We start from the raw sequence: 26,177 nt of genomic DNA on the forward strand, positions 1-26,177 counted from the left end.
CCGAGCATGTCGGGAGTTGTAGTTGGTCCGCCCGGGCCCCGCCCCTCGACCGTGAGGTGACGCAACTTCAGGGCCGTCCCCCGGAGGCTTTGGGCAGGCGTCCTCGTCCCTGTCACCGCCACGTCGCGGACATGGTGAGTATCTCTGCTAGTCACCGATCCCTGTGTTTTTCCCCGGACTTTGGCAGCCGCCACGAGCAGGGCTCCTGAAAGGAGCTGGTCCTGCCGGGGCCCAAGATGGCAGCTGCGAGCTCCGTGGGCTGGACGGCCCTCCGGTTCGCCTGTCTCCGCGCCGGGCCGCAGGGAAAGTGTCCCATACAAGTGTGCACCCCGCCTCGGCCACTTTGGGCACGCACCCCTTGCTGCTCCTCTGTGTGAAAGCATTTTGAGAGACTTTTCGGCGTTTTTGAAGCCTTGCACGAAGGGCTTAACCTGGGAAAGACAGGCGCAACTTTCTTCTATATTATATTCCCCTAGTTTCCGTGGTGTTTCCCTCCCCTGGTTTCCCTCCTGCCTCATTGCTCAGCAGGGTTCTCCAATCCCTATCCTAAATGTTGGTGCTCTTCAGGGATGCTTTACACGCTATGCGTTCTCCTAAAATTTTATCTCTAAGTTAGACCTTTCTTCTGAGCTCCACACCCACAAATCTGCTAACCGTGCCTCCACTTGGATAGCTCATATGTATTTCAAACTCAGCAAGATCCAAACTGAGCATTTCCACCTCTCCACACCCCACACCTGCTCTTCCTCCAGGAACCCCCAACTCTATAAATGGCACCACCATACATCCTGTTGTGCCTGCCCAAAACCTGGAAATCATCCTTGACATCTCCCTCTTCTCAACTCCCGGACGTGCAATCAATGATCAAGTCCTATAGATTCTACTTCTAAATGTCTGTCTGTTGTCACGGTCTCCACTCTTACCATCCTTGGCCTTGAGATCTAACCATCTGGTGTATTCACCTACGTGGTCTTTTAACCAGATCTTCACTCATCGATGCCCCTGCCTGGAATGGGCTGTTGCACCTTCACTCCACCTTCAGATCTCAGCTTCAGTATTATTTCTTCAGAGAGTATCTCAGCTAAATCGGAAGTCTAGGAAGACTAGTGCTTTTATGAAGGATGTCTTACGGAATCTTCATAACAACCCTGGGAAGTTGTGGAGTTTTTCAGTTTTACAGAAGAGAAACAGACTTAAGTGATGAGTTAAATTGTGTAAAATTATACAGTCAGTAGCAGAGTTAAAATGTGCTCTTTCCTGTCTAACTTTTATCTTCAGTATCTTTAAATATTTTTTATTTAAATGGGTACATACTAGTTTGTGTGGTAGTATTCTTTATTTAACTGACTTCTTATTAATAGCTATTTAAGTGGTTTCCGTTTATTTTTCTGTGATGAACAACAGTAGAATAAATGGACAACATTGAAGCTGAATTTGTCCCGACCTTCCTTGATTGTTTCCTTAGAATAAATTCCCAGAAGTAGAATTGGGACAAAGGGTATATGATCTTTCAGCAGACTACAATTTTAGAATAAATAAAAACAGTGACCCTTATAGAAATGTGACAAAGGATTTGTAAAATGAGAAAAATTGTGTTGGTGCCTATTTAATACTGTTCTGAGGATTGGAGTGAGTATGTATGTTTAGCATAGTGCCTTTTACATGTTTTTGTTTTATTTTATTTTATTTTTTGGAGACAAGATCTTGCTCTGTTGCTCAGGCTGGAGTGCAGTGGTGTGATCATGGCTCCCTGCAGCATTGGCCTCCCAGGCCCAAGCAATCCTCCCACCTCAACCTCCCGAGTAGCTGGGACTACAGGTGCAGGCCACCACATTCAGCTAAATTTTTTTTTTTTTTAAGAGATGGGGGTCTTCCTATGTTACCCAGTCTGGTCTGTAACTCCTGGGCTTCAAAGTGATCCTCCTCCCTCTGCCTCCCAAAGTGTTGGGATTACAGGCGTGAGCCACTGCAGCCTGCCTGCCTTTTACATTTGAAGAGCTCAGTAAATGTTAGTACTTATTCATTTATTTCAAAATAGGGGTCTTAGTGTGTACTGTGGTTCTTCAGTCTGTTTGAGAGATGTGTTGAGAATCTGATGAAATTTTGAAACCTCTTCCCAAAAGAAATCTCACCCTGTCTTTGCTCCCTTCCTGTCTCTTTCTGTCGTGTGTGTGTATATATGTATATATATATGAATATATGTATCTGTGTGTATATATGTACACACACAATGATACATGTCATTTGTCATATATCATCAACCAACTGAAACTCAGCATATGGATCCAAGTTAAGAACTGATCTGTTCCATTTTGCATGTGCTCTTTTCCCTTTGTAAGTTGTAAGCATTGTCCTGTGCCTTTTAATTTTCAGCAAAAACATGGTTTTCTTATGGCTATATGATATTCATTTTTTTTAAAACCAATCTCCTGTTGTTGGCAGTTAATATCCGTATACCTGAATCTTTGTGTGGTTTTCAGATTTTTCTTAGACTAAGTCTAAGATTCTAAATGCATATCACTAGATCAAGCCTATGAGTATAAACCTTTGATTCTTCCTGCCATATTCTCTGAAGAATTCCACCAGTTAATATCCCATCCTCAGTATTAGTTTCCTCTCATTGTCTTGACTCCCTGGTATTCTTATATTAGGTTCAGTGCCTTGTCACATTCTTAAACTAGTTCTTTACCGTTGATGTTTTATTGTCATTGTTAAATCTGTCAAGATTATAATTTAGGAAGATTGTCTTAAAGCAGTAGTTCTCAACTGTTCACATTAGAATCACTGGCATGGGGGCATAGGGTACTTTCAAATATCCCTGTGCCAGCTGGGTGCGGTGGCTCACGCCTGCAATCCCAGCACTTTGGGAGGCTGAGACGGGTGGATCACTTGAGACCAGGAGTTCAAGACCAACCTGGCCAATATTCTGAGATCCCATCTTTACTAAAAATACAAAATTAGCCAGGCGTGGTGGTGCATGCCTGTAATCTCAGCTACATGGGAGGCTGAGGCAGGAGAATCTCTTAAACCCAGGTGGCGGAGGTTGCAGTGAGCTGAGATTGTGCCACTGCACTCCAGCCTGGGTGACAGAGTGAGACCCTGTCTCAAAAAAAAAAAAAAAAAAAAAATCCCTGTGCTTAGACCTACCCCTCAGACCAATTAATCAGAATCTCTGGGAGTACAGCCCAGGTATCAGTATTTCAAGCTCCCCGGGTGATTTCAGTACAGAACAAAGGTTGAGAACCCCTGATTTAAAATTTTGGAGTTGCTTTTGTTTTCGTTTTTTCCGTGAATTAACTCATGAAATAATTTGAAGAATCAAGATTAATTAATGTCTTAACACTAAACTCAATTAGATTCTAATTTATATGAAAATGAGTTTGTTTTGTTTTACAAGGGAGTTTGTCTTTATCTCTATTTGTTCTAGGTGATTTCAGAAAGTATGGATATACTCTTCAGAATAAGAGGAGGCCTTGATTTAGCTTTTCAGCTAGCTACTCCTAATGGTAGGTCTTCTGAAAAATTCTTTTTTATTAGAAAATTGATAGTGAAATTTACTGATATTATCTCCATTTTGCAAATGAAACTGAGTGAGAGATAGGATGAACTAAGATTATATTGTTAGTAAGTACATTAAATGGGACTTACACTTAGACACTGTGTTCCAGCACACCCACCAGCCCATGGCACACCTCTGTGCAGATTAGAAAAAGATGTTCCCTTTCTTAAGAAACTTTACTCCCCTCTTCATTGTCACAATAAATGTAACTGTCCACAATGAGCATATTGTAAATGTGCATCAAGAATTGTACATTATAGACTTGCAGTTGTACATATAATCCTGAGTCTCCAGAACCTACTCTCTTAAATACTGCATTGTATGGGGTGGGCACAAGAACTCTGCGGGAGAAAAGTCAACAAGGTTTATAGGAAGCAGATTCTAGCGTGTCTTCCTGTTGCTGACTTGAACGACAGTCGCAAACTGAGATAAAGAACATCAGGAGGAATGGGATGAGCTGTGTTTGAGATTTTGTTTCATTTGATGCCAGTGGGAGGTCAAGTACAGATTCCCAACAGGCATTTGGCTGAGTCAGAAATTTAGAAGAGTGTGGTCGGAGTTGGAGCTAGAGAATGTCATGTCTCTGAAGGATGATAGTTAACACCGTCATAATAAATGAAATCACTCATGAAAAGTACGATTGGTGGTGCCAGAAGCCACAGAGCAGTTCAGAAAGATAAGGAGTGAAAAGTACTATATTAGTCTGTTTTGCATCGCTCCAAAGGAATACCCGCGACTGGGTAATTTACAAAGAAGAGGTTTATTTGGCTCACAGTTCTGCAGACTGTACAAAAAGCATAGTGCCAGTATATGCTTCTGGTGAGGCTCAGGAAACTTTAAATCATGGTAGAAGGCAAATGAGGGGCAGTGTATCACATGGCAAAAGAAGGAGCAAAAGAGAGGGGAGGAGGTGCCAGGCTGTTTTAAAGAACCAGCTCTTTTGTGAACTGATAAGAGTGAGAACTCGCTCTTATTACTGTGAGGATGGCACCAAGCCATTCGTGAGGGACCATGATTCAAACGCCTCCCACCAGGCCCCACTTCCAACACTGGGGATCCCATTTCAACATGAAATTTGGAGGCGACAGGCACCTAAACTGATGAGATACCAGCAATCCTTGAAGGAGATTGCAGCTGGCCATCCTTTCCTAGCCCCGTGGAAGGGAGGGAGAGGGTGCAGAATATTATTTTCCACCCATCCCTTCAACCAGTATATTGTTCTCAGTTTTGGTCCACATTTGCATCCCTACCACCAGACTACATTAAACTACATTTCTGGGACAGAGACCCAAGCATCAGTAAGCTTTCTAGGTAATTTGAATGTGCCATTAATATGAGAACCATTTTATAAGGACTGAATTACTCATTTTCAGGCCTATGTTGTTAGTAGAGTGTCGTTTTTTCCTAAAATGTTACTTTATGGATAAAATCTTACGTTTCACAACTGGATGTAAACTGGAAACATACTTTACTATAATCTTATTCCAAAGTAGAATCAACCCATTAATCAGCCAGTAATCCAATAAGCAAATGCAAACAAGGACTGCAGATACTTTTTACCTAGTAATTAATATATTTGAACTTGTCTTCTGACTTATTGTATTCCTCCTCCGTAATCGAACTCTGTCAACACTCAACAAAGGGACTCTCATTAATGAGAAAATCTGGAGAATGGACATGCGTAACTTTAAAGCCTTCACAATTTTTTTTAGGTAACTTTACCAAATAGTCCTTTAGAGATAAACAGAAGCTAATTTAAAATTATGTTTGTCTTTTGTAGTGCAACGGAAAGTCTTTAAATTCTGCTTTCTGAAACATATCAAGATATTTTAATATCTGATTGGTTACGAATAATCTCTATGATAGCCCCAAAGTATTTATTTATCAAGATACCAGTGTGGACATTATTTATTTATTTGTTTTTTAAATACTTTTTGAGCAGAATCAGGTCATTGAATAAATATTTCACTACGAGGTTAAACAGGCTTAGGATTTAGGAATGTAAGGCTAAGGTGAGGATTGTCCCCTTTGACTGTATCTTCTTATATTGTTTTGACTTTGGAAACATAAAAATGTTTCCAAATTGAATATGTTGAGTATTCAAAATATTAAAATCCTCGAATTTTTTGAATATTCAAACATTTTTTAAAAAGTCTATTGAAGGCCGGGCGCGGTGGCTCAAGCCTGTAATCCCAGCACTTTGGGAGGCCGAGACGGGCGGATCACGAGGTCAGGAGATCGAGACCATCCTGGCTAACATGCTGAAACCCCGTCTCTACTAAAATACAAAAAACTAGCCGGGCGAGGTGGCGGCGCCTGTAGTCCCAGCTACTCGGGAGGCTGAGGCAGGAGAATGGCGTAAACCCGGGAGGCGGAGCTTGCAGTGAGCTGAGATCCGGCCACTGCACTCCAGCCCGGGCGACAGAGCGAGACTCTGTCTCAAAAAAAAAAAAAAAAAAAAAGTCTATTGAAACGAAATCCTTGAAAACAAAAACAAACTAAAGCAAATACCATGTTGGTGACATAACCATACAGAGGAAGAAAAAGCAACTGTGACTTGAGAACCCAGAACTTCGATTATATGGGCGTAGTGGGATATAGTCCAAGGAGAAAAAGAGCTAAGACATTTAAATTTCACTCAATAGTTTTATTGCTATAAGTAGTACATTATTTTAATAGTAATTAGAATCTTATACATTACTGATGGGAATATAAAATGGTGCGGCTGCTGAAAACAGCTTGGCCGTTCCTGAAAGTGTTAAATAGAGTTGCCATGTGATTCAGAAATTCTCCTCTAGGTGAGAATTGAAAACACATCCACACAGAAGCTGAACTTATGCACAAATATTCATGGGAGCATATACATGACAGTCAAATAGTGGAAACAAATGTACATCAGTTTATGAATGAATAACAAAATTGGTGTATCCACACAATGGAATATTATCCTGCCATAAATAGGAATGAAATACTGATTCATGCTATGATACAGATGAAACATTATGCTGAGTGAAAGAAGCCAGACACAAAAAGTCACATAGTATATGATTCCACTTATGTAAAATGTCCAGAATAGGCAAATCCATAAAGAAAAAAGTAGGTTAATAATTGCCGTGGGTAGTATGCTGAAATTCTTTTCATTTTGCAAAGGAAGCTGAGAGATAAAAACTAAGATCATACAGTTAGTAAGTGGATTGAACAGGATTTAAACTTAGATATTGTGTTCCAGCACCTCCACCAGCCCATGGAGTACCATGTGCAAATTAGAAAAGATGTAGGCGGGCGAGGCATGGTGGCTTATGCCTGTAATCCCAGCACTTTGGGAGGCCGGGGCAGGCAGATCACGAGGTCAGGGGATCGAGACCATCCTGGCTAACACAATGAAACCCCGTCTCTACTAAAAATACAAAAATTAGCCAGGTGTGGTGGTGGGCACCTGTAGACCCAGCTACTTGGGAGGCTGAGACAGGAGAAAGGCGTGAACCCAGGAGGTGGAGCTTGCAGTGAGCCCAGTTCTTGCCACTGCACTCCAGCCTGGGTGACAGAGTGAGACTCCGTCTCAAAAAAAAAAAAAGAAAAGAAAAGAAAAAAAAAGACGTAGGAGGTAAATCAGAAAATTTTCAACTTGAGAAAAGTGGGGGGAATGAGAAATGACTGCTGGTAGGTACAGGGTTTCTTTTTGGAGTGATGAAAATGTTCTAGAATTAGTGATGATTATAAAACCTTATGAATATACTAAAAGCCCTAAATTGCTTTAAAAGAATGAATTTTATGGTCTGTGAATTTTGTCTGAAGTTTTTAAAAATATAGGCAAAAAATTTTAAAATAATTATTGAATATGGGGAATGGGTATTGAGAGTTTTACTATGCTCTACTTTTGTGTATGTTTGGAACCATTCATGTTGAAAAATTTGTTTTTCTTAACTTCTATTTATATTCTTTTAATTTAGAAATTTTTCTCAAGAAGGCACTGAAACATGTGTTGAGTGACCTGTCAACCAAGCTTTCTTCAAACGCCCTTGTGTTCAGAATTTGCCACAGTTCAGTGTATATATGGCCTAACAGTGACATAAACACCATTCCTGGAGAACTGACTGATGCTTCTGCTTGTAAGAACATACTGCGCTTTATTCAGTGAGTACGTTTGAAGATTTCTAGAAATGTTTTCAAAACATCATTTCATATTATAAATGTCTTTGTGTATTAAAAATTTAGATTTGAGCCGGAAGAAGATATCAAACGAAAATTCATGAGAAAGAAGGACAAAAAGTTATCAGACATGGTAAGCAAACCATCTGTCTTCTCTACTGATAAAAATGTTAAATCTTTGAATTTGGAACTGAGTGCAACCTTAGAAATAATTTAATCTAACCCTCTTATCATAGGTCAGAATATTGATGTCCAAAAAGATTAAATGACTTGCCAAAAGTTATATTTGTCTTACGTATCTCAGCTTTTGTCTCATTATAATACATAATCTCAGAAGGGTTGTTATTGAAATGCTTTCTCTGCTCCCACGAAAATAAAACAGCCTGAAGACATTTATAAATTATTTAAATTAAATCGAGGCATTCTGAATCATGACAGAGCGACACACTGTGCCACATAAAATAAATAGTAAATGGTTTATTTTTCTTCACACTATTCTTGGTTCTGTTGCTTTTGTGTGTGTGTGTGTGTGTGTGTGTGTGTGTGTTTTGAGATGGAGTTTCACTCTTGTTGCCCAAACTGGAGTCCCATGGCACAATCTCAGCTCACTGCAACCTCCGCCTCCGGGGTTCAAGCGATTCTCCTGCCTCAGCCTTCTGAGTGTCTGGGACTACAGGTGCCCGCCACCACGCCCGGCTAGTTTTTGTATTTTTAGTAGAGACAGGATTTCACCATGTTGGCCAGGCTGGTCTCAAACTCCTGCCCTCAGGTGATCCACCTGCCTTGGGCTCCCAAAGTGCTGGGATTACAGGCATGAGCCACCGCGCCTGGCTGGTTCTGTTGATTTTTGAACCAATATTACTGAGTACCTGCCATGTGCCACAGACTTGAATAGATGTTGAAGATAAAAAATGGAGATGCTTCTTCAAGGCACGAAGTTGTACAAAGTTAATATGACTACAGTGTTTGCAGGCTAGTAGAGGGAGAATGGGTGGACATAAGGCTGGAGAGGTGAGCACAGGCCTCTTTAGAAGAGGCCTAACTAAACCACTAGCTATGGAAATACAGCAAAGGGATTGGATACAAGAGATATTTAGGGATACAATGGATTCTGCTTGGAAACTAACTGGCAAGATCAGTTTCTTGCGTGGGTAAAGATGGAAGGTGAGGAGGACATGAGGTTGGTTTGGGCCATGTTTAAGACCTCAGTAAGAAGTACAGATGAGCTGTTAGATTTATAGATGTGGAATGCACAAAATAATTATGGGCTGGATACAATGATTTGAAAATTAACAGTAGTTGGAGCTTGACATTTTGAGGGGTACAGGTGAATTCTTTTTAAGACTGTTACTCCTTTTGGATTTGTTTTATGCTTCCTTGCTATTAGAGTTAGGTCATGCATTATTGGCAGGGATACCACAGAAGCGATGTTGTGACCTCAGCACATCATATGAAAGAGAAACAGTTATCAGTCTGTCCCTATTATTGGTGAGGTTAACTTCACTTACTTAAGATGGCATCCACCAGTTTTATCCGTGGTAAAGGTACTGTTTTTTTCCCCTTATAATTAGTATCTTGTGGGAAGAAACTTTGATACTACATATGTATCTTAGTTTAGTCCTCATCAGATTTTTACCCATCACTTTTAGCATCCATTGATAATTTTTGCCGGAATCCAATATTAACCTGGTGATTACAAAGTGGTGATTTTTCTAAATCTATCATTTCCTTCTGTGTTATCTGCCATGGATTCTTATTTTATGCAGATTTTTATAATCTGGTACTATCATTAGTTATTTTGATGCTCACAGTTTCCAAGATTTGGCCAATAGAAGCTTCTTCCAGCTGGCTCCGGTGCCTTTCTAACATTGTAATTTTGGGCACTTCCTACTTTTTTCCATCAGATATTCCAGGTGCAATATGTGCTTTCCCTGTTCTAGCTGGGGAATCAGTTATTTTTCCATGGGCACAAACTTTTAGACACTTATACTGTCCACACACACACACACACACACACACACATATAACACATTCATTTTTATCTATGTAAATCACATTGATACCTCCAGTTCCACTTCAACCCTGGAGTGCTTGACCTTTTCCCAGTGAGAAGTCTGTCTCCCAGGATCCTCAATATTTTGCAAAATTTGTTTAGTGTGAATTTCAGAATTGTTCCATACCTCTGTAAAAATCAAACCTACAAAGTAGAATTCAGTATTTGTTTATCGTTATTTATGTATTAGACCGGGGTATATAGTTATATGTTTAAAAGTTCCTTTGGTGTGTGGTTATTTTATGTTCATTTGATTTTTTAAAAATTTTAAATCAATATAAGAGTGGAGAGAATCATGTAATGAACCCCAGTGAACCTATGCCTGGCTTTAATGTTTATCAACACATGGCCGGTCTGATTTCATCTTTACTTCTTAATCCCTCTCCCCACATGATTTTGAAGCAGAAAGTAATTTCTTTTTAAAATAATACTTGTGCTTTTAATCTTTTTACTGTAGTACCGCTTTATATACTATCCTTTAAAAGTCCTTTTCCTGGCTGGTCTGGGGGTAGTGGGTTATCTCACTTGATCATTTACAGCCAATTACAGATTGAACTCCTTGTTCTCTACTCTTTCCCCCCTTTTCACTACTGTACTTGACTAGTCTTACATTTTTTTCTTAATAAAAAATACATTTTTGAAGTCTTTTTACTTACTCTTTATATTTAGTGTTTAATGTACTACAAGTTGACTATTCCTGCTTATCTATATAGCATCAAATAGTAAATATAGATCTTATGCTGGAAATGTCAACCTCCCTGGCAGCTGTAACGCCCATCATTGAAAGGGAAAGTGGAGGACACCATTATGTTAATATGACTTTACCTGTCGATGCAGTTGTATCTGTTGCTCCAGAAGAAACATGGGGAAAGTAAGTATTTTTGTAGTACCACTGCCACATTTAAATCAGGGCCCTTCCCCAAACCCATGTTTCTGTATCCTGTAGGCATACCTAAGCTGTGATTTTCTCCTTGTTTATTATTAACCTAAGAGCCATCTATTAATTAAATGGTTATTTGGAGGAAGTAGGGTGGGTAGCTTGCTAAAACCTGGAGGATTTCCCTTTATCCACAAGAGCAAATACACAGTTTCTTTTATAATGCATAATCCAGACTTCCTTTAGCAAACCTAGTCCAATCAAGTTTTTTTACTATATTAAGAATATATTAGTTCTGTACTTCTCTTTATTGTAGCCACTATAACTTTTGTTAATACACTTATATGTTTCCCCCCACAGAGTTCGTAAACTCCTAGTTGATGCAATTCATGATCAACTAACTGACATGGAAAAATGTATTTTGAAATATATGAAAGGAACGTCTATTGTGGTCCCTGAACCACTGCACTTTTTATTACCAGGGAAAAAAAATCTTGTAACAATTTCCTATCCTTCAGGAATACCAGATGGCCAGCTGCAGGCCTATAGGAAGGTAAAACCAGTTCATTTATTCTTAGAAAAAACAATAATGACTATCATTCGTTTTGTATTTAATTATATATTTCCACTAAATGGAAGGTATTTTGTGATTTAACTTAAAAGTGTGGAAGTTAGACTGTTCATTTTACACATTATTTAATTTCTGTTCTCATGAAATTTTAGTAGTATTAGTGAAAAAGTCTTATGTTGAACCTGTATGTAACATTTTAATTTTAAATGCTCGGTGTGGTTCATATATTCTGTGAAATTTTAATATTTTTCCCTAATGAAATATAGAAATGAAAAGGTGCTTACATGCCTAAAGTAGCTGGTGTAAACAAATTTCTGTAACTTCCAGGTTTGTGAAAGAGACAAGATTACAGTTAGGGAAGGAAAATGATAACTTACGCTAATTCGGAGTAGGGTTTATGGTAATACTCCACAAGTAAGGTTATTTGGGCTTTATTAGAGGAATTTTGGAGAAAACATTACCAGCATTCAGAGTAATGAGGTTTACTGGCAAAATGACTGGTTGTGGAATACATCTTTTTGGTATGTGGACTTGCTTAGAACCCATCAAATTAGACCACGGAGTGTCTTCCTAATTTCTGTCCTTAGGGAGAGATGTAATACCCTGACCCTCTGTATGCGGCGGTGACTTGGTTTGTAGAAGCAGCAGCTACAGGAGCTGAACTTTTCAAACCACGAGCGCACAAGATATGATAAAGAACATGTCAAAATGTTAAAGTAGCTATTACATGTTTCTATACAGTTGGGAAGATATCACATTTTAAACATGTTTGTGTATTTATTTTCCTGCCATATTGGTTGGTTTTAGACCACTAACTTCTACTGTGTAGCTCAATCACTACCACTTAAAATATAAAATATTTGTAAAACACTCTAGACATGATTTTTCAAAATACTTTGATATAATTATTGTTAATTATAATTTACTCATTTACAAGGCTATTTCAAAGCCAGTCTTTAGCCTGGATGTATTTTAACAGACTGTGTTATAATAATTATTTAAAAATTATCTCAGTTCTCTTACTCTAACAATTTATATTCATTTTTCTCTGTTCCCTTCCAGTTTCTACCCAGATACAGACGAAAACGAAAATAAATCTTACTTGGTTTTAGTTCAGTTTCCACTATCTTTGATGTTACTGAATCAAACCATAAGTGTTTGGAAACTTTTATAACCCATATATAATTTTCTGTGTTTTATAACATCTTTAGTTTATTTATTGACTAGGAATCTAAATCACCAACATTTTTTCTTTTTCCGTTGATTCTGATTTATTTTAGGAGTTACATGATCTCTTCAATCTGCCTCATGACAGACCCTATTTCAAAAGGTCTAATGCTTATCACTTTCCAGATGAACCATACAAAGATGGTTACATTAGAAATCCACATACTTATCTTAATCCACCTAACATGGAGACTGGTATGGTGAGTTTAACTAATTATGGGAGTCACTTGATCAGTAATGTTATTAGTTGTTTTTTGTTGGTACCTGGTAGAAGACTTGATTCATGATGTATTCATTCCTAAAACATGATTTATCACCCATCTCTGTTAAGAGGCATTGCTTAAGATAGCAGTAATTAAAAATGGTCTAGAAAAGTTAGTAATAGTTAGTATATACCACATTTATCTTACCAAAATTCTCTTATTTCTTTAAAGGCTTGTCCCATTTTTTCATTCTGAATACCTGAGAAATCATGCTAATTAAGGGCATAGTCTACCCAAACCACACTGTAGGATAAGTCTTTTTTTTTTTTTTTTTTTTTTGAGATGGAGTCTCACTCTGTCACTCAGGTTGTAGTGCAATGGTGTGATCTCAGCTCACTGCAACCTCCACCTCTCGAGTTCAAGCAATTCTCCTGCCTCAGCCTCCTGAGTAGCTGGGGTTATAGGTACCTGCCACCACACCTGGCTAATTTTTGTATTTTTAGTAGGGTTTTAGACAGCGTTTCACCATGTTGGCCAGGCTGGTCTTTTTTTCTGAGACAGAGTCTTGTTCTGTTGCCCAGGCTAGAGTGCAGTGGCATGATCTCAGCTCACTGCAACCTCTGCTTTCCTGGTTTAGGCAATTTTCCTGCCTCAGCCTCCCCAGTAGCTGGGATTACCGGCACCCGCCATACACCTGGCTAATTTCTGTATTTTTAGTAGAGATGGGGTTTCACCATGTTGACCAGGCTGGTGTCGAACTCCTGACTTTAGGTGATCTACCTGCCTAAGCCTCCCAAAGTGCTGGGATTATAGGCATGAGCCACCATGCCCGGCCGGCTTTCTTATTTTCTAATGTAAGGTTTGAAATTTCAAGCAAGGCACTGCTTTTAGTGTATCTTACAGGTTTAATTTGAAGGATTTTAGTTTTGTTCACTTGTAAGTATTTTATATTTTCTATTATGGTTTTCTTTTGTCCATGTATTATTTAGAAGTGTTTGCTAATGTCCAAATACGTCAGAATTTATTTTCCTTTTTTCTTTTTTTTTTTTTCTTCTTGTTTTAACTGGTTTCTAACTCTTGCCTCCTGGCCAGAAAGAATTCTAAGTGAAACTAACTCTGAAATTTATTGAAACTTGTATTTGTTCCCTAAAAAATAATCAACATTGGCCGGGCGCGGTGGCTCAAGCCTGTAATCCCAGCACTTTGGGAGGCCGAGACGGGCGGATCACGAGGTCAGGAGATCGAGACCATCCTAACGAACACGGTAAAACTCCGTCTCTACTAAAAAATACAAAAAAAAAAAAAACTAGCCGGGCGAGGGGGCGGCGCCTGTAGTCCCAGCTACTCGGGAGGCTGAGGCAGGAGAATGGTGTAAACCCGGGAAGCGGAGCTTGCAGTGAGCTGAGATCCGGCCACTGCACTCCAGCCTGGGCGACAGAGCCAGACTCTGTCTCAAAAAAAAAAAAAAAAATCAACACATACTTGATGGCTTAAAACTACAGAAATGGGTTGTCTCAGTTCTGGAGGTCTGAAAGTAGTGTCATTGCGCTGACATCACAATGTCAGCAGGGCCGCCTTCCCTCCATAGGCTCTGGGGGAGAATCCATTCCTTAATCTGGTGGCTGCTAGCATCCTTTGGTTTGTGGCCCCATCGTTCTGATCTCTGTCTCCTTGGTGACATTACCTTCTCCTCCTATGCCCCACTCTTTTAAGAATATATGTGATTGCATTTAGGGCCCACTGGAATCCAGGATAACCTGCCCATCTTAAGATCCTTAACTTAGTCACTTCTATTAATACCTTTGCTTTTCTTTTTTCTTTTACTTTTTGGCACAGAGGGTGCATTCACAAGTTCCAGGGATTAGGACATATATTCCTTTTGGGAGCCACCTTTCAGCCTGCCACAGTGGTCAAGTTGCAAATTTTTCTATCTGTGCTTGGGCAGAATATATATTCTCTAATTGTTGGGTGAGGGTTGGTTCCATCTTTGCCCCTATCTCTTCTCACCTAACTTTTAAAAAATAGTATCAGTTTGGAGCCAGGCATGGTGGTATGTAACTGTAATCCCAGCTGCTCAGGAGGCCGAGGCAGGAGGATCACTTGAGCCCAGAAGTTCAAGACCAACCTAAGCAACATAGTGAGACCCAATCTCAACAAAATAAAAACAAAAACCCAGTTCTTTAAAAAAAAGACATATACATTCTTAGCATTCTAAGTAAGAATGTATGTGGTATTAGCAATTTATCTTTATTTTTTGACCCTTAATTTAGGGTCATCAAACCACACACCTGGGCTGTAATCAGAGCAGGTTTATAAATGTGCACAGACATTCTTCCTGTGTCCCATGATATGGACCCTTCACTCGTGCGTTCGTTCCTTTACTCCTTCCTGCCTGCCTTCAGCATTTATTCAGCAACATTTATACCCACCACGTGCCAGGCGTGTTGTAGAAGCTTGGGCCCCAAAATGAATAAGACATGGTGTATGTACTCACTAAGCTCACATACTAGTGTAGGTAGGCAGATACTTTTTAAATGATAATGTGTCAAGTAGTGATATACTTTGAAAAATAAAAACATAAAGAGGACAGAGATGACAGGTGAGGCAGGGGGTGGGGCAGTGAGAGAATGAGTGGGCCGTTTGTAGATTGGATGGTCAGGGAAGACCTCTGACATCTAAATGGAGACCTGAGTGAAGTAAGAGTGCAAGCTGGGCAATTCATTTGGGAAAAGAGAGCTCCAGGCCAAGAGAACCATGAAGCTCCGAGGTCATGTTGTCCCTGGTATATGGGAACTGAAAGTAGAGGGAGCAATAGGGAAAAGTTTAGGAGATGAAATTGGAGAGGAAGCCAGAAGGTAGGTCCTGCTGGGCCCCATGGTAAGGACTTTGAACCTCAAATAAAAAGCCAAGAACGTATAATGTTAAACCATAGATCTGTGAAGGCATTTTTATAAGGAACTACAGTGACATTAAACATAATTCAGGAGCATATATAGAATATGTAATTCTATCCTAAGTTAATATTTCACTGTGTTTCTTCTCTGTGTATAGATTTGTGTGGTCCAGGGCGTATATGGTTATCATCATTATATGCAGGATCGGATAGATGACAATGGCTGGGGCTGTGCTTATCGATCTCTGCAGACTATCTGCTCTTGGTTCAAACATCAGGGATACACAGAGAGGTCCATTCCAACACACAGAGAAATTCAGCAGGTACAGAACATATCATTTTAAAGTATAATCAACTCTACATTTCATTAGCCCTTAATATACCATTGATAATATTTGTTACCTCATGGTGCAGACTTATTTCTGTTTTGAAGAAAAAAGTATTCTTAATGGCTGTCTTGTGTATGGATTTTTTTTTATATTTTTAAATACATAAAGGCTCTAGTCGATGCCGGTGACAAACCAGCAACATTTGTCGGATCACGGCAATGGATTGGATCTATTGAGGTACAGCTGGTACTAAACCAATTGATTGGTATAACTTCAAAAATACTGTTTGTCAGGTAAGGACACTTTAAGAAATTAGATAAATTATTTCAAAGTGACTTTGTGAGTAATGTATGCTTGTATTATTTAGGCCTAATTTTAGCCTAGAAGAGGAAAACTTAAAAATAACGTTGAGTAGTCATAAAATAATATTAAGTTTCTTTATGCTCCAATCTTAAGTTTTAAAAGGAAAACTCAGATGTTGATCTATGACTGACCTTTTGTTTACCTCCTGCTCTTTTCTTCCTAAAATGTTAATAATCCAGTCATGAGTCCAAATAATGTATTCGTTTTGTCTTTTCCAGTGTATCTTAACCATAATTCTAATATTAAAATGAGAAAATATAAATAAATAATTTTCTATGACCATAACTAGCTTACTCCTGATTGTATGAGCTTATGTTTTAAAATACATTTTCTAGCTGGGCGCAGTGGCTCATGCCTGTAATCCTAGTACTTTGGGAGGCCAAGGTGGGTGGATCCCCTGAGGTCAGGAATTTGAGACTAGCCTGGCCAGCAGGGCGAAATCCCGTCTTTACTAAAAATACAAAAAAATTAGCTGGGTGTGGTGGTGCATGCCTGTAATCCCAGTTACTCAGGAGGCTGAGGCAGGAGAATTGCTTGAACCCAGGAGGCGGAGGTTGCAGTGAGCCAAGATCTTACCACTGCACTCCAGCACAGGTGACAAAGCGAGACTCCCTTTCAAAAAAAAAAAAAAAGAAAAGAAAAATACATTTTCTAAAAAAAGAGAGAAAAAAAACCCAAACAACAAATAAAATACATTTTCTATTGTTAATTATACTAACATTGTCCTCATTGTATCAGTCCTCAGTGGTTATGAAAATCAGTGGTGGCCGGGCGCGGTGGCTCAAGACTGTAATCCCAGCACTTTGGGAGGCCGAGAGGAGCGGATCACGAGGTCAGGAGATCGAGACCATCCTGGCTAATACGGTGAAACCCCGTCTCTACTAAAAAATACAAAAAACTAGCCGGGCGACGAGGCGGGCGCCTGTAGTCCCAGCTACTCGGGAGGCTGAGGCAGGAGAATGGCGTAAACCCGGGAGGCGGAGCTTGCAGTGAGCTGAGAACCGGCCACTGCACTCCAGCCTGGGCGGCAGAGCAAGGCTCCGTCTCAGAAAAAAAAAAAAAAAAAAAAGAAAGAAAGAAAATCAGTGGTAAAAAATGACAGACTGGCTGGACACAGTGGCTCATGCCTGTAATCTCAGCACTTAGGGAGGCTGAGATGGGTGGATCACCTGAGGTCAGCAGTTTGACACCAGCCTGGCCAACATGGTGAAACCCTGTCTCTACTAAAAATACAAAAATGAGCTGGGCATGGTGGCACATGTCTATCATCCCAGCTACTCAGGAGGCTCTGAGGAAGGAGAATCACTTGAACCTGAGAGGCGGAGGTTGCAGTGAGCTGAGATCGCACCACTACACTCCAGCCTGGGCAACAGAGCGAGACTCCATCTCAAAAAAAAGTAATAATAAAAAACAATGACAGGCTTAAGTAGTGAAGAACTTTTTTTAAAAGTTACAGTTTTGGTACGTTAAAACATTATACATTCCTCATTAAGCAAGAGCTAAGGTTTAGCACCACCGGGCACCTCCCCCCAAAAAACACCTCCTTTCATTAGCCCATCTTTCTTTCTCTTCTCAAAAGTAAGAATTCTGAGATTCTTTAAAAATAGTATGTTGCACTTGAAAACATTTTGCAGTTTTCGCGTTGATTTCAGACACGTGTTTTAGTCCCAGACGCTCCTGTTGTGTAGACAGGTCGGTATTTTGGGTCCCAGTGTAAAGATGAGGAAATACAGACTAAGAAGTGCACCAACAAGAGGGCAAGAACCCAGCACTTAACACTCATTCTTCTGATCAGTCCATCCATAAGAACTCCCTGAGCACCAAGGTGACGTTTTAACTTCATGTGAATAAACCCAGGCCTCCTTTACGCAGTCCAAGAAGCAGAAAATCAAGGGCTATTAGCTTCTTTTTTTTTTTTTTTTTTTTTGAGACGGAGTCTCGCTCTGTCGCCCAGGCTGGAGTGCAGTGGCCGGATCTCAGCTCACTGCAAGCTCCGCCTCCCGGGTTCCCGCCATTCTCCTGCCTCAGCCTCCCAAGTAGCTGGGACTACAGGCGCCGCCACCTCGCCCGGCTAGTTTTTTGTATTTTTTAGTAGAGACGGGGTTTCACCGTGTTAGCCACGATCTCCTGACCTCGCGATCCGCCCGTTAACTAGCACACTTAGCGGCCTGAAGTATTTTGAGTTTGTGTTGCTTTAGATCGCACAGTTTAATTATTCTCTCAGTTCCGTACCACTTGATTTTTTTACATTTGTATATTTTTTCAGTAACAATCCGAAAAAACAAGAATGTAGGAAACATTGTCTCCTAGCTCATTATTTGGCCTTAGTGTTGGAAGTAATTCATCTGATAGAAAATGGTTTCTTTCTAGCCAAGGTTCAGAAATGGCCTCTCAAGGACGGGAACTGGCTAATCATTTCCAAAGTGAAGGAACTCCAGTTATGATCGGTAAGCTGTTTCAAATATCATTTTTGGTAGAGTGAGTATTATGTAAAACTTACCATTGATATAAATATTTAATGTTGCATAAAATCAGTCATTTAAAAAATTTTGAAATTAACTTTTATACCGTATGTATGGATCTCTGGATATTGAAAAAAATTTCCAAGGTGGCTTAAGGGTTACAAAACAGATTATAATAACCAGAAGAAGTAAAGGCTGAGAAATGGTAGCTATGTTCAAACATTTAAAGAGCTGAGAGCAGTATTAAAAAGAGGAAATGGTCACTCAGCTGAGCTTCGTAAGTTATGACTTTGTTGCTAACTTGGCTGGCTTTGTGACATTTTGCAAATTACTTACCTCTCTGGATTTTATCTGTAAAATGAGAAGATTGGATTAGCTGATCTAAAGATGCTTAATTCTGTGAAGAACAAGACCTGTCCTGTGATGACAGAAGGCAAGCTGAGACTAGTGTGTAAGAAATGGAGGTAGAAACTGGGTGTAGTGGCTCACACCTGTAATCCTAGCACTTTGGGAGGCCGAGGCAGGAGGATAGCTTGCATCCAGGAATTTGAGACCAGCGTGGGCAACATGGCCAGACCCCATCTCTACCAAAAAAAAAAAAAATACACAAATTAGCCGGCATGGTAGTGTGAGCCTGTAGTGCCAGCTACTCAGGAGACTGAGATGGGAGGATTGCTTGAGTCCAGGAGGCTGCAGTGAGCCAAGAGATCCACTGCTCTCCTGCCTGAGTGACAGAAGTGAGAAACTGCCTCAAAAAAAAAAAAAAAAAAAAAAAAAAAAAGGAAATGGAGGTAGGCTGATGTCAGCATAATATCAGAAAGAACTTAATGAGTAGGCCGAGCCCGGTAGCTCACGCCTGTAATCCCAGCACTTTGGGAGGCTGAGGGGGACGGATCACTTGAGGCCAAGAGTTTGAGACCAGCCTGGCCAATATGGCAAAACCCTGTCTCTACTAAAAATACAAAAATTAGCTGGGTGTAGTGGCACGCACCTGTAATCCCAACTACTTGGGATGCTGAAACAGGAGAATCGCTTGAGCTGGGAGGTGGAGGTTGCAGTGAGCTGGGATTGCCCACTGCACTCCAGCCTGGGTGACAGAGCAAGACTCTATCTCAAAAAAAAAAAAAAAAAAAAAAAAAAAAAAAAAAAAAAAAGGAAATGGAGGTAGGCTGATGTCAGCATAATATCAGAAAGAACTTAATGAGTAGGCCGAGCCCGTCAGCTTACGCCTGTAATCCCAGCACTTTGGGAGACCGAGGTGGGCGGATCACGAGGTCAGGAGATCGAGACCATCCTGGCTAACACAGTGAAACCCCATCTCTACTAAAAAAAATACAAAAAATTAGCTAGGCGTGCTGGTGTGCGCCTGTAGTCCTAGCAACTCAGGAGGCTGAGGTAAATAGAACATACAATCGGGTTTTACACCGAGATGTTCCATTGCCCAGGACAGGCAGGAGACAGATGCTTTTCTCTATCTCAACTGCCAAGAGGCCTTCTTTCCTCTTATATTAATCCTCCTCAGCACAGACCCTTCACGGGTGTCAGGCTGGGGGACGATTAGGTCTTTCCCTTCCCACAAGGCCATATTTCAGACTATCACATGGGGAGAAACCTTGGACAATACCTAGCTTTCCTAGGCAGAGGTCCCTGCGACCTTTGGCAGTGTAGTGTCCCTGGGTACTTGAGATTAAGAGAATGGTGATGACTTTTCACAAGTATACTGCCTTCAGGCACTTGTTTAACAAAGCACACCCTGCACAGCGCCAAATCCTTTAAACCTTGAGTCACCACAGCACATGTCTCTTGCAAGGACAAGGTTGGGGGTAGGGTCATAGATTAACAGCATCTCAAATACAGAACAAAATGGAGTCTCTTATGTCTACTTCTTTCTATATAGACACAGTAACAGTCTGATCTCTCTTTTCCCCACACTTTTATAGTTTAGAGTAGTCCATTTTAATGCTATTTTAGATCAGTTAATAGGCAAAGTATCTTTTTTTTTTTGAGTCTTGCTGTGTTGCCCAGGCTGGAGTACAGTGGCATGATCTTAGCTCATTGCAAGCTCCACCTCCCAGGTTCACACCATTCTCCTGCCTCTGCCTCCTGAGTAGCTGGGACTACAGGCACCTACCACCACGCCCAGCTATTTTTTTGCATTTTTTTAGTAGAGACAGGGTTTCACTGTATTAGGACCTCGTGATCCGCCCACCCGGCCTCCCAAAGTGCTGGGATTACAGGCGTGAGCCACTGCGCCAGGCCATAATCTGTCTTTTTAAATTGAATAGGCATTTGACATTTGTTTATGCCTTCATTCTTATTTCCTATTTTTTCTTATATAGGGGGAGGAGTTTTGGCCCACACGATACTAGGAGTTGCATGGAATGAGATTACAGGGCAGATAAAGTTTCTGATTCTAGATCCACATTATACCGGTGCTGAAGACCTGCAAGTTGTTTTGGAAAAGGTAAGTATCCATTTAACACAAATTGAGACACAAGGCAAAGAACCTAGAAATGAAGGATCACAAACTGGCTGGTAACAGAAAGACAGTAAGCTGAGGGCAGAGATCCTCCCTGTGAGGAGGCCTTCTGAGGCTGTTGTAAGTAGCCCTCTCTGTATAGGGAACGTGCAGGAACAAAGCACATTGCAAAAGACAAAATGTAGACTTATAGAAACTTTCTCAGTTATTAAAATTAATAATAGGACACACACTCATAAATATATTCCTTTGGAGATTTTAGAGCTTTCATAAACAAATGTATCAAAGTTTATCAATGTCTTAAAATAGATGAGTGGAATATATAAACTTCTAAAATTTCAGAAGTAACCAAAAGAGGGCTAAGCAGTATGCTAGACACTATGGAGGCCTGGTTAATTTCAGTTTATTCACATACTACCTAATCTCACTCTATGAAGGGTTTGAAGTTGATACATGTGTAAGAGTATTTGTTCTTTCTTACAGTAGCAGGTAAGGGAGGTAAAAAGTTGTTAATTCATAGGCAACTAATTCTCACATATGAAAACTCAGCACCAAGTCTTTAGGAGAAAGTATTGTAAAACATAATTAACTTGAATTTTAAGTAATATTTATCTTCTTTGCCAAATACATTGCAATTGCAGAGAATACATACTTTTAAACCATAAACTAAAGATGAAATGTTTTAATATGTTAAAGAGTTATAAGCCAGGCGCGGTGGCTCACACCTGTAATCCCAGCACTTTGGGATGCTGAGGTGGGCGGATCACCTGAGATAAGGAATTTGAGACCCACCTGGCCTACATGGTGAAACTCTGTCTCTACTAAAAATACAAAAATTAGACAGGCAGGTGGCGGGCGCCTGTAATCCTAGCTATGTGGGAGGCTGAGGCAGGGTAATCACTTGAACCGAGGAGGCGGAGGTTGCAGTGAGCTGAGATGGCGCTATCGCACTCCAGCCTGGGCAACACGGGTGAAACTCTGGCTCAGAAACAAAAAAAAAAAGTTTTGAATGTGTGTAGTCCAGTTGTCTTCTACTGTCAGTTTACTGAAGCCTTTTGTTTATGAGAAGGGTGCACAGTAACAGGATGGACATGTGTTGTTCCAGTTTTAAGTGTTTTTCCTTTTGCTTTTCTCTTTCACAGCATTTGGAATTCGAAGTCTCTGAAAGGTCTCTGACTGGTACATGTATCTTACTGAATACAGTAGCAGTACTCTTGTTCTGTAGCAAGGTGTTCATTCAGTATTTACTAAATACCTAATAAGTACCTAGTAAGTGCCAGGCACTGTCCTAAGCACTAGTATTACACGAGGTGTTTAGGGAGCTAAAACCTTTAGTGTAGGGTAGAGGAGGACAGTCCAAAAAGGACTCTCAAGAAAAGAAAATGGTATCTCAGGTGCTTTTACGAGGCTGATGCTGTAGCGGAACCCTGTAGGAACAGTGAAAGCTACACTCCAGGTCGATCAGTGTGTCCAGAGCTAGGTGGAGGTGAGGCTGGAAGGACACACCAAGCTCAGTCAAAAAGGGTGGTCTTGCTGGGTGCAGTGGCTCACGCCTGTAGTCCCAGCACTTTGGGAGGCCAAGGCAGGCGGATCATGAGGTCAGGAGATCGAGACCATCCTGGCTAACATGGTGAAACCCCGACTCTACTAAAAATACAAAAAATTAGCCGGGCGTGGCGGCAGGCGCCTGTAGTCCCAGCTACTTGGGAGGCTGAGGCAGGAGAATGGCATGAACACAGAAGGCAGAGCTTGCAGTGAGCCGAGATCGTGCCTCTGCACTCCAGCCTGGGCGACAGAGTGAGACTCCGTGTCAAAAAAAAAAGAAAAGAGGGGGTGGTCTTTGTGAACCAGGCATTTAGATTTTTTCTTAAAGGCAGGGAGAAGCCTTAATTATTTTCATCATAAAATTTATCTTTTCTGGTTGGTTCAAGGGACTCTGCACTACATGGCATTATCTAGATAAGGTTTCTGAACAATTAAGAGTAAGGGATTGTACCTGGTTCCTTTCTCAGAGAATTAGTCTCCATCTTTGCTAGTTATATTTCTGTAGAACTTTTCAACAGCAGATACCTCCTTGCTCTATTTGTATGCACAAGAAACGGTGAAGCCAAGGTCCTGCCGTTACACCTGTTGATTCACTTGACTCCAGAAACCCAGGAGGCCAGAGGAGAGTTCCATCTCTGCCTGACCTTTGTCTTCTTGTGGTGCTTTCTTGTTTGAAGTTCCCAGGCTGGTCATCTCTCAGGAAACAAGCATGTCCTAAGCACCATGTCCCTATACAATCCCATTTTGACACCCTCTCTACCCATTTCTCCTTTAAGAAATTTGGATCTGGTTACCTGGATAAGGCCTTCATGTGTAAAAGGATCAAAAAAAGGTTAAAACAGAGAATGAGTCTTTTTTCTATTTGTCTGTTAAGAAAAACAGGACATTAAATTAAGAGAAAGTTTTGCTGAAAAAATGAGATGATAAATAGAATGCCGGTTACCTAGGGAGAGTGGGGGGTAGGACTGGTGGAGGATTTTTGACTTTTATCTTGTTTTTTTACAATGTGTATCTTATTTAGGAGGGAGTCAGACCGCTGCTTGTCACTCACTTCATGGGATTTTCAGAGTCTCAGCCTCCTCTCAAGGATTTCTCAAAGCATTTCATTTGAGAATCATACAATACAGACCAGTTATTGGCTTTTCCTTCAAGTTTCCTTCTTTCATAACTCAGTGGTCCTAGAAGAAATCTGAGAAATTTTCATATTCTAAGTGAGATTTTGCTTGAAAGTAATTTTCTCTGCGGGCAAAAAGGATGAATACTGACATGAAACACAGAAAGCAGAATTGACACCTGGGATTTGAAAATGAAAGGGCACAGAATGGCAGGCAGGGGGAAGTGAGGTTTCTCACTACAGTGCTTCAATCGTAAGATGCCACTGAATGGTCTCTTACAGTCCTTTATGGACTATTCAGAAAAACAGACTGCTAGTTCAACTGTCACATGCTATCAGTTTCAAGCAGTAAAATTATACATCTCAGAATCAGTGAAGTGTGGTATCTGGACTAACAATTATAAGTAAGTTTTTTTTTAATGATTTTTATGATGAATTATATAGAATTAAAAGTTTAAAAACCTACCTTAAAGGGTAAGTTACTTTTCTATGCTTAGTAGGAATTCAAATCCTTGAATGATAAAGCCATTTAGTCTTATTCCAAGGTCCAGCTGACAGAGCCTGATGTCACGATTTCCATGACATCATCTTGTAACTTTGTAAAAGGCTTTCCCTTTCCCTTCTCCTCTATCCAGGGCTGGTGCGGATGGAAGGGTCCAGACTTTTGGAACAAGGATGCATACTATAACTTATGTCTTCCTCAGCGACCAAATATGATTTAAAATCTCTTGGAGTCAAAGACTGCAGTAGAGTGGTATTATAAATTTGTGAATAAAGAATCAGTTTAATTTCACCTTAAATCCTGGTTCTAGTTTGACGGTTTAAATTATGACCTTTTTCAAAGGTTGAAAATACTGCACGGAGAATGTATTTTTTAGACATTCCTTTAATAAAACTTAAAAGACAAAGCATACACAACCAGCATGTTATAGGCATGTAAATACATGTGTTCTGAAATGGATCTTCACTTGGAAGAAAGTTTTTCCTCCTTCTCAGAAGGAGTTTAGACACACATATGGTAAAGCCAAAAGCAGGAGCTTATAGATCTGCATGAAATGAGGGCGTTCTTCAGACTTCTTCATGACCCACGTGACATCTGTTTTTAAAAAACATGTTGACATTAAAACTTTTTTTAAAAAAATGAGTTTTATCCCCAAACTGCCACCATGCAGGCCCATTTTTGGTCTCTAGACTCATATAACCAGTATTAAGATGTTAATGAGAATGAAACACCACTACTAGAAATAAGAGTGTCAATATTAAATGGAATAATAAATGCTATGCAAATGAGATCCATTACTGAGGGAGGAAAACAGCAGCTCTGAGTTACTTACCAACACTTCCTTTTCCCACTGATATTTTCTACACTTCCAAAACTTCGTTTCTGTCTGAGCACAGCAACACAATTATTCCTATCAGAGTGTTCACTTGGTTTTATTGTCTGCATGCATTTAATTGTTGTAAGAAACTTGGCACAGTCTGGAAATCCACATGACCAAGCGAGATCTTCAGCTGTTTGCCCGTTCTTATTACATAAACTGAAAATATGATAAAAATTGAGTTAAATGAAAAATTGAACTTAAGTCTTTTTAAAAATATCTTACAAGGGAATTTTGGGCTCATACAAATGTTGGCTGCAGAACAGAAGAGGTAAAGGATGCATAGGGAAATTGCATTTTTGGTCACTATTGTATCTTCAGCAACTAACAGAATCCAGCATAGAGTGGACATTCCAGTTCTGAATGAATGTAAGAATTGTTTGATGTTTAATACAGTGTATGAGTACCCAAAGGTAGTCAATGAGAACTACAGAATGGGTTTTCCTAAACTGAAACTGAAGTAGAATACAGTCATAATGAACAAAATTGCACCTCTGATTGCTCAGGATCTGACTTCTTACTTACTCGAACAGAGTATTACTAGACAGCACCAACAACCTAAGTTAACATTTAAATGATTAACACTAAATTATCAATGAGGCAAGCATTATTTTTAAAAGCATATGTAACTAAGCTTTAGGAGTCTGATTAGTTTAATCCAAGAAAACATGAAATGTGAAGCCACTGTTTTCATACTCACTCAATTTGGGCATCACTGGCCACAAGCAGGCTAAGGCACTCCAGACTTCCAACTTTCGCTGCCTTGTGTAGTGGAGCTTCTCCTAAAACATCCTTAAGGTAAGATAGTGCATTTTAGAGTCTCCTAAAAATACTTTTTGTGGAAGATGGTGAGTGACATCTAATATTAGCTATGTAAGGAAGCTAGTTAGAATTGCATTGTACTGGATGGAATCTTTTTTTTTTTTTTGGCAGAGAACACAAACACTTTTCGTGGGTTTATTTTGTTAATATTC

The 26,177-nt window shown here is 40.1% G+C and overlaps 2 protein-coding genes across 6 annotated transcripts in view; one reads left to right on the forward strand and one right to left on the reverse strand.

Moving 5' to 3' along the window:
- On the forward strand, positions 1–25,397 carry UFSP2 (UFM1 specific peptidase 2). Of its 4 annotated transcripts, none has more exons than XM_017862561.1 (12): positions 1–134; positions 3,428–3,506; positions 7,510–7,693; positions 7,775–7,841; positions 10,475–10,632; positions 10,999–11,191; positions 12,490–12,636; positions 15,691–15,855; positions 16,030–16,154; positions 18,595–18,671; positions 21,026–21,150; positions 22,308–22,764. In XM_017862561.1, the coding sequence occupies exons 1-12, from the start codon at positions 132–134 to the stop codon at positions 22,422–22,424; spliced, it is 1,440 nt and encodes a 479-aa protein (XP_017718050.1). In that variant the 5' UTR covers positions 1–131; the 3' UTR covers positions 22,425–22,764. The 4 variants fall into 4 exon arrangements, 3 of the variants coding, with proteins under 3 accessions (XP_017718050.1, XP_017718052.1, XP_017718051.1); XM_017862563.1 differs by having other exon boundaries at positions 8–134; positions 7,510–7,668; XM_017862562.1 differs by lacking the exon at positions 22,308–22,764 and adding an exon at positions 24,460–25,397 and having other exon boundaries at positions 21–134.
- ANKRD37 (ankyrin repeat domain 37) overlaps positions 24,585–26,177 on the reverse strand; it is a 3,626-nt gene continuing 2,033 nt past the window's right edge. The window contains exons 3-5 of one of the 2 annotated variants that reach the window (XM_017862574.1): positions 25,904–25,995; positions 25,159–25,362; positions 24,585–24,920 (exon numbers count right to left, since the gene is read on the reverse strand). In XM_017862574.1, the coding sequence (XP_017718063.1) occupies position 24,920; positions 25,159–25,362; positions 25,904–25,995 (297 nt within the window). In that variant the 3' untranslated portion in view covers positions 24,585–24,919. Of the gene's footprint in view, positions 24,921–25,154; positions 25,363–25,903; positions 25,996–26,177 lie in introns of those variants that run through there. The other variant, XM_017862573.1, reaches the window with a different exon arrangement.

Source organism: Rhinopithecus bieti, unplaced genomic scaffold (genome assembly GCF_001698545.2).
Source record: "Rhinopithecus bieti isolate Rb0 unplaced genomic scaffold, ASM169854v2 scaffold_56174, whole genome shotgun sequence".
NCBI classification, from domain to species: domain Eukaryota; kingdom Metazoa; phylum Chordata; class Mammalia; order Primates; family Cercopithecidae; genus Rhinopithecus; species Rhinopithecus bieti.